The 12104-nt window shown below is 27.7% G+C and overlaps 1 protein-coding gene across 1 annotated transcript; it reads right to left on the reverse strand.

The window, feature by feature from the left end:
• Window positions 1-7318: 7318 nt before the first annotated feature.
• On the reverse strand, window positions 7319-8404 carry LOC126880792 (GATA zinc finger domain-containing protein 4-like). Its single transcript, XM_050644854.1, has one exon. The coding sequence runs from the start codon at window positions 8402-8404 to the stop codon at window positions 7319-7321; it is 1086 nt and encodes a 361-aa protein (XP_050500811.1).
• Window positions 8405-12104: the final 3700 nt, after the last annotated feature.

Below are 12104 nucleotides of genomic sequence, written 5' to 3' on the forward strand. Positions count from 1 at the left end.
TGGGCAAGAATATGTATGCACTACAATGTGTAATAATGCCAAACATGTCACATGACATGATAGTAGGAGTTGACGAATTGGCAGAAAAACATGTAGTGATAGATTTTAAAAATAATACGATGAATCTAACAGAAGAAAAAGAAGAAGAACAGGACAAGGAACAGGAGAAACAAAATACGGACGAATCAGGTAAAGAACAAACAGTGGAAATGAATTTGGCAACGAAGCAAGGACAAAGAAGAAAAGGGAGAAAAAGTCAGAAAAAGACAAAAGAAAATGAAACCTGTGGCTCCTCAAAAGAAGAGTTGAGCCCAGAAGAAGAAAATTTGAGAGTATCAGAAACAAAGGAAACCTGGGATTCCTCAAAAGAAGAGACGAGCTCAGGAGAAGAAGAAATAAAGCAAAAAAATGAAAGCGAAAAAGATATGATCGAAACAGTGGCATTTGAAGAGGAGGCATATGAAAACGAGGATGCAGAATACACGATAAAAGTATGTGAAAAATCTGAGGAAAAAGACAGAAGATTAATATGGGAAAAAGGGAAAGACAACATAATAGCCGACACTCTAACACAGGATGAGGACACTGAAAATAAGGAAACAATTACTCTACAGGTGGGACTAATTAGAGTAATACAAGAAGAAGGGGTATAAGACGTAGATTAAAGTAAGGAAATATACAGGGAGTTGGTTTTGCCTCGAGAAAATTTATTTAAAAATGCAGATAAATTTTATCGAATACAAGGCGGGGATTTGTTATATTTCTATTTGATATAAAAATTAAAATTTGATAATTATAAACAAAATTCACTTCAATATAAAATATTTTTAATTTTCTCAACCTCGGGCATATAAATTTAGAACAACCTGTATACAACAAATTGTTATATTTAATTTTAAGAAGTGATTAGAATAAGCGTACGAAACTCGGAACAATGTGCAGATATAAACAAAGTGAATGACGCGTACCATTATCGTTCTTCTCGGAAGGTCGATCATTAGCCTATGCTAAATAAAACTCAGTGAAATAGATGATAGTTCATTATCGTTTTTCGCGGAAGGTTTCGATCATTAGCCTATGCTAAATAAGACTCATTTGAAAGAGAGAATAGGTCATTAAAATTTGTAAATAGTTAGAAAGTATTTTAGAATGGGAATTAAATATTTTCTTTTGAAATCCATTAAGCATATTTAGAAAGATTAAAAATTGGTTTTGAGGAATATTACGAATGAGAGTTGGTGGTGGAAGATTGATTTGTGAATCTGGAAGGGATATTTAGAAAGTAGGGGAATGGATGAGAAAGTGAGATCAGAATGTTTTGAGCTGTCGAGAAGTGAAGTCGAGTAGTAGACGGTAGTGTTCGAGGAGTGAGAAAGCCGGTGTAGTTCCGTGAGTGTGGAGTATCTATCGTGGAACGAGAAGTAGGCCAGGTCGAGAGTAAAAGAACCTCCTTGAGCCCAGAGTGTCCCGGTAGATGATAGCAGTTTCGAAAAAGGTAGAACACAGCATCACGACAAAAGCAGGAACGAGAGCTATTCGAGCTAGTTTTTCAAAGGAGAACATCACTGGAAGCCAGGACGAGGTTTGATCGCAGCCAAGGATAGCAGGAAAGGGTCTGGTGTGAGGACATTTTCAGTTCACCAGGAAAAGGTCAGTCTCATTTGTTTGGACATGAATGTATGGGTTTTTCGTATTAAATTCCGCATAAAAAATTGAATAACATAATCAATAATATCAGAAAAGCTTCATCAAACTTAAATAGAGTTGTTCCTAATAACTCCTAATAGTTAAATGTTAATAAAAACTTTCAATTGAAAACCAAAAGGAAATAAGATTCCCATTTGTAAATGTTATGTTTAAGAATAATAAGAAATAGCAAATATTAAGCATTGATTGCCTTTTAAATAAAATAAAAAATATTTTGATTATAATTGTAACCCATATGTGTATTTTTTTTACTCTTTTCTTTTCTATCCCGATTAGGAACCATTAAGAAATATTTAGAAGCCACGGAAGTAAGTAATTAATTTATAATTCGCCCTGAGATTGAAAACATATTGATATGTGATCTGGTTAATTAATTGGATTAGTATTAATACATTGATTAAATTAAGTAACATATAAGAATATTATCTCATATCAATAATCAAGATCACATCAATATATATATATATATATATATATATTGTAATGATATATTATTTTTGATATTTATAATGGATATTATTGTGAAATAGGGTTTTTGTCGCGGTTCTGAAAGAATTAGTTTGTTAAATAGTTTTTTAAATGTTTTTATTATAATCTAAATTGAACATAAAATTGAATGTTTAAATGTGATAACAAAAAAAAATAGAAATCTAAATTTGAAAAACAATAACTTTAACTTGAAAAACTTCCTACAATTAAATAAAACAAATTCCAGTACCTTATAATTACTGTCACTGAATGCCTTCTTATTAATATTTTATAAAATTTGAATTGTTGGATGGCTGAAAAATTAATGGATGTAAGACCAGGTCAATTGTCAGTGTCAAAACTGTCAAATAAAATATTTCTTTTCTTTCTTCTCAATTTGAATTCAACTTTCAACTCCAGGATCAGGAAACAGGATACTATTATTAATATATTGTTTCAAAAATTATTAATATTTACAATTATGGATACTTCACAAATTCTTCTTTATATTTCTAATAAATTATCCACACTATGCTGGTTCAAATTCAGGATACATAGTATTTTTATATATTAAAGGATACTTTACCAAATTATAAGTAAGTTTTCTTCAAATATTTATCTAATTTCTTTTCGATTATACCAAATTTATCATGTTTATGCTAAATTATTATATTTTCTGTTAATTTTCAAATCTTTTTCTCTATCAAATTTATAGCTTCATTTCTAATTTCTTCACTGCCTCCTCTTGTCATTGTGACACCTCTTTTTATCAAATTTTTATTCCAGAACATTCCAAACGAAAAACAAAAAACATTATGACAAATAGAAAACTTCAATTCCTTCTTTTTTTAACATGCTATGTCAAATTAGTATGTCATCCACCATCCTATAGAGTTATTTTTGTTTTATTATTTATTTTAATTGATTTTAAGGCATTTCAGATCAGAATTATTACTTCTGTATAAAATTAACATCTTAAATGTTAAATATTATTATTTTAACCTATAATTATTGTTTGAAATGTCCATTTATCTATTTACATTATCTCAATTATTAAAAAAAAACAAATATAAGTCCCTACATAAGGTTTTAATAAATTTCTTATGCTAATTTTGAATGTCCTCATATAAATGATATGATCTTTAATAATTTTTATACTATTCTATGGTATATTTTCTATAAATTACATCTATAATCGCCATTTCAGTCCATTTTGGTTTCTAAACACTTTAATCGGATACTACGTTCTCTGATCTTCGACATACTCTGTTTTAGGACATAGTCATATCGTTACAATTACCCCAAAATAATGTTAAAAAAAATTGAATGTAATTAAAATTTTTTCAAACATTAATTTTCCTTTATTCTATGCAAATTCTTAAATCTAATATTAATCTAATAAAATAACTCAAAAAAAATTCATAAACAAACTAATACATTCATCCCATTCATCTGCTATCATCTAATACTCTTTTATGTAAAAAAATGCCTCATGACGTAACACAAATAACCTGACTACTAACTGTCACTCATGGAACATACTGAACATACCTTAAATTTATATATGTCAAAATTGTCAATGTCAATTCAGATGCCATTTTGTGTTTAGTGTTTACATGTTTACATTTACATTTTGTATGTATTTACATCTTCTAATGCTTCTAACTACTGTATTTTTATATTTATATCAATGCAAAAATGTGATATTTTAAAACCTATACCATTCTGTGTTTTTTTTAAACGCTAGACTGTGTCGTTCTTAGCAGTTGGAATTACAAATTTTATACAGAAAATCTCTGGCAAACAATGTGATTTATAGTAAGTATTACATACTTTTAAAAGTTATTCAGTCTCATCATGATAATATTTGAAAATATCATTAATGTGGAATATGCCTCTAATTTTATTATCTGCATCCATCAACACATAACTATTTATTGCATTCTGATTTGTTATGATATAAGGGCCTTCAAATAAGGGTTGAAATTTTTTACATAGATTTTCTCTCAAATTTCCTCTTCTGAGATTTCTGACTAGTACTTGTTCTCCTCTTTGAAATGTTATTGGTTTCTTTATTTTTCGATTATGTTTTCTCACATATTTTTCAGCTTTCCTCATGATTCTTTGATTTACTTTTTGTAACACTGCTTCATACTTATCTTTATTATATTCACTAATCCATTTTCTATTTCCTATATGTCCAAACATTAAATATTCTGGTATTTCTTCTGTATTTAAATTATGGGTATTATTTAAAAAATATTCTACTTCATGTACATGCTGCTCCCAAGTTAGATGATTTTCATAACATACAATCCTTAAATATTTAATTACTTCTTTAATATATCTTTCTGCTGGGTTTGCCTGTGGATGCCTTATACTTGTAAAATGCATCTTGATACCCTTTTTCTCACAAAATGTTCGAAGATTTTGGTTGTTAAAATAGGTAGCGTTATCAATGATACAATTTCTAAATGGTCCTATTTCTTCAGAAAATTGATTAATATATATCTTTAATGTTTTAACATTTGTTCTTGAGCATGGATATAGCTTAATAAATTTTGTATATAAATCAACTATCACTAGTATATGCTTTTTTCCTGTTGGACTGGGAATTAAATTTGAAATAAAATCCATGGAAACTGTGTTTAGTTTTTCATATGAAACATTAGACTTATATGTGTTTTTATTTTTGAAATTCTTTTCTTTATTTAATTGACATACATGACACTGTGTAGTGATTTCTTTTGCTATGCTCAGATCATTCTTTGTAAAATAATTATCCCTAAAGAGCATCCAAAGCTTTCTTGATCCTATATGCATGTAATTGTTATGTAAATCTTTCATTATTTCCTTGGTCAAACTTCTACTGATTACATATACTTCTATTCCATTGATTATTTTATAATACACCCCATCTTTACTAAGTTGCTTTTCCTTTTCCTCAAGATTGATTTGATCTCTCATTATCTGTTCTTTAGAGTATAACCCTGTGCTTTCTACTAATTGATTTATTCCAACTTTTAGTGTTCTTTGTCCATTTTGTGGTATATTTTCTAACCTTGACAAAGCATCTGCCACTATGTTTGATTTTCCTGAAATGTATTTGATTTCAAAACTATATTCACTTAGTAGTAGGCTCCAACGGTGGACTCGACTGTTTCCATATTTGTTTTTTAATATAGATGTTAATGCTTGATGATCTGTTTCGATGGTAAAATCATTACCCAATAAATAAAATCTTAATTTTGTGACACAGTGTATGATACTTGCTAATTCTAATTCTGATACTGAGTACCCCTTTTCGTGTGGCTTTGTAATTCTTGAAATAAATTGTATCGGGTAATCTACCCCATTATATGTTTGTAATAATACCCCCGATAATCTCTCAATTGATGCATCTGTTCTTAACGTGAATGGTTTTGTATAGTCAGGATGGTATACTTGTAAATTTGTCAGAAAAATATTTTTTATTTCTTGGAATGCCAGTTCTCTCCTCTCGTTCCATTTCCATCGTACATCTTTTCTTAATAGTTCAAGTAATGGAATTTCTTTTTTACTTAGGTCTGGTATCATCCTTTTATAATAATTAACTATACCAATAAATCCTCTTAAAGTTCTTAAATTGTGTGGTGTTTTATATTCTTGAATAACCTGTATTCGTTCTGGATCCATCTCTATTCCTTTAGTGTTAAGTTTATATCCTAGATATATTACTTCTTTTTGAAAGAATTTACATTTTTCTTGATTTATTTTTAGTCCAACTTCATCTAATCTGTCAATTATAATTTTTAGGTGTTTTCCGTGATCCTCAGCCGTTTTAGAAAAAATTAATATATCATCAATGTAGTGAATTACAAAATGTTCATATTGATCCAAGATATCATGAAGACATCTACATAAAGCACTGCAAGATGATTGAAGTCCAAATGGTACTACTTTGAACTGATAGACAACTCCATCTATCTGAAATCCTGTATACTGTCTACTTTTCCTTTCTAGGGGAATTAACCAGAAACTATGCCGCAAATCGATTTTTGTGAAAAAAGACATTCCTGTAATTCTTCCTAATATTCCATCTATACTCATTGGTGCTTCAAATTGCTTTTCGGTGATATTGTTAATATTCCTTGCATCTAGACATAATCTGATTTCACCTGATGTTTTACGTACCACTACTATTGGGTTTATAAAACATGTATCTGCCTTTTCAATGATGCCATCTTTTAGCATGTTCTTAATTTCTCTGTTTACTTCTTCTCTATATTTATATGGTACTTGGTATGATTTTATTTTAAAGTCTTTTTCTTCCTTAACCTTTATACTATGGGTATAATTTTGTGCAATTCTATTTTCTTTATTGATAAGCCCCTTGTGTTGCCGCAATATGGAAACGACTATTAATTTATATTGTTCAGGGCAACTTAAACTTTCTATAACTTTTTCTTCTTTACAAATAAAATTATTTTTCATTATAAAATCATTAGTCCTTCCTTCCAATTTTACGCACTCCGCTCCGTAGGCATCCTTCTGCTCAATTTACCATTCCTTAAATATTCATTATAATTATTATTCTTTTTAATATTATTGGACATTTCCCTATCATAATACATTTTCTCTTCATCAACATAATTATTTTCTTGTAATATTATACCATCAACTCTTACTCCTTGTTCCACCTCTTCTCTCTCCATAAACCCTATTTTTTTCCCTTCCAAAGTTACCATTTTTTCTTCAAAATCTATCTTTACTTTATTCTTTTCCAGTTCGTCATTTCCCATTAAAATGTCAACACATAAGTCCTTGACAATAAATCCTTGCATACTAATTTGTTTATTAAGAATATCAATTTTAAAATTAACCAGTTTATTAATTTCTCCCAGCTTCTTATTATTTGCACCTATTATTTTAATTTTTGGAATCTTGATTATATCTGTTAATTTTAATGTATTAAAAATAAAATTTTCCGAGACTAGAGTACTTTCTGAACCAGTATCAATCATAACCTTAATCATGTTATTTTGGGCCATAGCATTTATATAAATTAAATTAATAGATTCAAAATTTTTATATTCATCTAAAGAAATAAATTCCGAAGGTTTTTCATAATGACAATGGCCCAACTTGAAATTCAGAAAGTCCTCTACATAAAATTTGGATTATTAGGATTGTCAGATTGTGTCTGATCATTTGGATCTAATCCTCGATGTCTTTCACTGCTTTCACTTCTACTATTCATATTTTCTTGCCATGTACTATTCCGTTGACTGTCTTCGCAGCTCTGACCCCTTACATAATTTACCTGTCTGTTGTAATTATATCTTTGTGCATTTCTCCTGGTGTTAAAATCTTGCCTATTATAATTATTATTATTATTAAAATTCTCTCTATTACCTTGTCTCTCTTGTCTATTATCATTAGTATTATTATTAAAATTCTCTCTATTACCTTGTCTCTCATAACTAGTATTATTGTTGTTATTAAAATTTTGAGAATTACTACCATACCTATTATTGTTATATGATTGTCTATTTTTACTATTATTACTTGTAATATAACCTCTTTGTACTCTTTGAATAAAGTTAATAAAACTGTCTACTGTTTGAATGTTTTGTACTGTGACTGTTTGCACAACGTCCGCATCAAAGTGTCTAGAAACATTCAAAACTGTTTCGTCTTCTCTAAGTGGTGGTTCTAAATATTTTGCAACAGTTATTAATTTTAAAGCATAATCTACCATATTTAAACTTAAATTGCGATTATACTTTCCAAAATATAAAACTTCCCTAAATCTAGCTTGTTCTAATTCACCCCAATAATAATTTAAGAATTTATTTTCAAATGTTTGCAGATTATCTAAATCGTTTTCAATGCTGGCAAACCAGGTTGCTGCATTGTCACTTAATGTCATTCTAATATAATCTTTTATATCATTAATATTATTCACTGATCTTAATTTATGTTTTAAACTATTTATGTATACTCTAGGATGTAAATTTTTTATGTTACCAGAGAATTTTATACCTGTCTCATTTGTTAAATTCAAGTAAGGTCTCCCTATGTCTCTTATTTGTGAAATGTCTTCTATTCTCTGTTCTACATTCCTTATGTGATGGTTGTTTGTTTGGATATTTTGTAGCATATCATCAAATTTTTCTTCAGTCTTTCTCCTTTCTTCGTAAATTTTTGCTTCTAAGTTATATTTTTGGATTTCTATGTTCCGTTCCATATCTATATTATTATTTTTAATAATCATATTTATTTCTTTCCTTTCATTTTCTATTATTTTCTTGTAGTCATTACGTATATCTTTTATTTCACTTGCTAATTTTTTCTCTAAAGCATCAAATTTTTCATCCATCTGTTTTTCTAATCGTTTCATAATTTTAGCATTATTTTCTTCCATTTTTCTGGAATTCTCTTCCAATTTTTGTTCCATTTTTTTCATATCTTCTTTGATTTCTTTAGAATTCTCTTCCCTGTTATATTCCATTTTTTTCATATCTTCTTTGATTTCTTTAGAATTTTCTTCCAGTCTTTTGTTGATCTGCATCATTAAAGACATCAATGCTGTCATATTGACATTTTCCTCTCGTTCTTGTGTTATTCCTTTTGTCTCTTGTAGAACTTGAGTTAAACTCTGCTCTTGTTCCGCCTGCTGAGTTTCTCCGTCCACTTCCACATTTTCTTCCACTTCCACATCTTCTTCGTTCTTTTTGTTTCTTAAACCTTTCCTTCCTTGAGACATTTTTGAGATCTTACTTGTTAAAATCCAATTTAAAATAAAATATAAAATTGATTCTAATCAAAATTATTTCAATTATATGAGAGCATTTATTTTAACAAACTAATTCTTTTAATTAGGAGGTCCTACGTTGGGCGCCAAATTTGTAATGATATATTATTTTTGATATTTATAATGGATATTATTGTGAAATAGGGTTTTTGTCGCGGTTCTGAAAGAATTAGTTTGTTAAATAGTTTTTTAAATGTTTTTATTATAATCTAAATTGAACATAAAATTGAATGTTTAAATGTGATAACAAAAAAAAATAGAAATCTAAATTTGAAAAACAACTTGAAAAACTTCCTACAATTAAATAAAACAAATTCCAGTACCTTATAATTACTGTCACTGAATGCCTTCTTATTAATATTTTATAAAATTTGAATTGTTGGATGGCTGAAAAATTAATGGATGTAAGACCAGGTCAATTGTCAGTGTCAAAACTGTCAAATAAAATATTTCTTTTCTTTCTTCTCAATTTGAATTCAACTTTCAACTCCAGGATCAGGAAACAGGATACTATTATTAATATATTGTTTCAAAAATTATTAATATTTACAATTATGGATACTTCACAAATTCTTCTTTATATTTCTAATAAATTATCCACACTATGCTGGTTCAAATTCAGGATACATAGTATTTTTATATATTAAAGGATACTTTACCAAATTATAAGTAAGTTTTCTTCAAATATTTATCTAATTTCTTTTCGATTATACCAAATTTATCATGTTTATGCTAAATTATTATATTTTCTGTTAATTTTCAAATCTTTTTCTCTATCAAATTTATAGCTTCATTTCTAATTTCTTCACTGCCTCCTCTTGTCATTGTGACACCTCTTTTTATCAAATTTTTATTCCAGAACATTCCAAACGAAAAACAAAAAACATTATGACAAATAGAAAACTTCAATTCCTTCTTTTTTTTAACATGCTATGTCAAATTAGTATGTCATCCACCATCCTATAGAGTTATTTTTGTTTTATTATTTATTTTAATTGATTTTAAGGCATTTCAGATCAGAATTATTACTTCTGTATAAAATTAACATCTTAAATGTTAAATATTATTATTTTAACCTATAATTATTGTTTGAAATGTCCATTTATCTATTTACATTATCTCAATTATTAAAAAAAACAAATATAAGTCCCTACATAAGGTTTTAATAAATTTCTTATGCTAATTTTGAATGTCCTCATATAAATGATATGATCTTTAATAATTTTTATACTATTCTATGGTATATTTTCTATAAATTACATCTATAATCGCCATTTCAGTCCATTTTGGTTTCTAAACACTTTAATCGGATACTACGTTCTCTGATCTTCGACATACTCTGTTTTAGGACATAGTCATATCGTTACAATATATATATATATATATATATATATATATATATATATATATATATATATATATATATATTTATAGTGCACTTGAAAGGTGTAGTGCATCTAAAGATGACAATAAACAAAAAAAAAACAGTTTTTTTATAATCGAACGTAATTTTTGTAACAAAAAATATACACGTAAAATATTTTCGCTAAAACTATTTTAGAATAACAAAATCTACTTTTGTTACCGTATCTAATTGACAATATTATATTTCAGTACAATTATTCTAAGCAACACACTATTTAATCACATATTTACAGATATTTAGAAATATTGAAACGTAGCTCCCTCTAAGTAGCATCTTCAATTATTCCTACACGCTATATTAAAGTTGCTAGTATAAATCTGCTCATTTACGAACGTCGGTTCTGTTACTTTATACTATTATCTACATATTATTTCTTTTAAATTCGTTACACATCATGAATGGTCTTTCTTCGTCGCCAGAGTACAATAAATTTCTTAGAAATTTCCTAACAATTTTGACATCTATAGAGTGGAACTTACCTATGGAATAAAATTATTTCTGTCTTTGTTTTAAAAAATTATAAAACACGCTGAAACCCGTTGATTTCTATATACTTATATAAACAGGCGCTTTCTAAATATAAATTTAAATGTACAGCGTGATTCACTCAAGCCTAGCATAGTCCATAAGCTTTATTTTTAATGGAATACTCTGTGTATTTTTATATTTTTACAAGCTCTAACTTGATCTCAACGAACTATATCATGTTGGGTCTATGATGAATATTACATAATGAAATTTTGAAATTATACAGTGTGAAAATCACTTACGGAATAACATTGTTTGAATCCTTATGCAATAAAATTGTTAACTTGAAATGTGGGCTTTTTAAACATAAATTTAAATGTACAGGGCGATTCACGTAAGTCTAAGCATAGTACATTATCTTTATTTTTAATGGAACACCCACTCTATATGGTTTTTAAAAGGTCCTTAATAACATGATTTTAACAACCTATATTACGAAGGGTCTATTATGAATAATACAAGGTGAAATTTTGAAATTATGTATAATTTTCGGTGAGAAGTTAAATACAAAACTGATAGAACACAATATGTAATATATTGATACTTAGTTTAAAAAATTGATGTCTGTATTATTAGCTAATTTAAAATAAAATACCATTATTTACAGTTTGATAAATTATTCATTTCAAAATATTATGTAATTGATGTCTTGACGAAAATTACACATAATTTCAAAATATCACCGTATATTATTCATAATAGACTCTAAATAATATAGTTTGTTAAGATTAAGTTATTAATGAGCTTTTATAAAAACAGAATAATATACAGAATTAAAAATAAAGATAATGGACTATGCAAGACTTGCGTGAATCACCCTGTACATTTAAATTTATATTTAAAAACTGCATATTTGAATTTAAAATATGACGGGTCTCAGCGTTTTATATATATTTTTTTAAATAAGGACATAAATAATTTTATTCCGTAAATGGTGTCCACACTTTATAATTTAAAAATTTCACCCTGTCATATTCATAATAGATCCAACATGATATAGTTCGTTGAGATCCGGTTGTTAAGGTGCTTTTAAAAATATACAGGATGTATCCATTAAAAATAAAGCTTATGGACTATGCTAGGCTTGCGTGAATCACCATGTTCATTTAAATGTATGTTTAAAAAGCGCACATTTATATATAAAATCGACGAGTCTCAGTGTCTTTTATAATTTTTTAA

The sequence above is a fragment of the Diabrotica virgifera genome, chromosome 2 (genome assembly GCF_917563875.1).
Source record: "Diabrotica virgifera virgifera chromosome 2, PGI_DIABVI_V3a".
NCBI classification, from domain to species: domain Eukaryota; kingdom Metazoa; phylum Arthropoda; class Insecta; order Coleoptera; family Chrysomelidae; genus Diabrotica; species Diabrotica virgifera.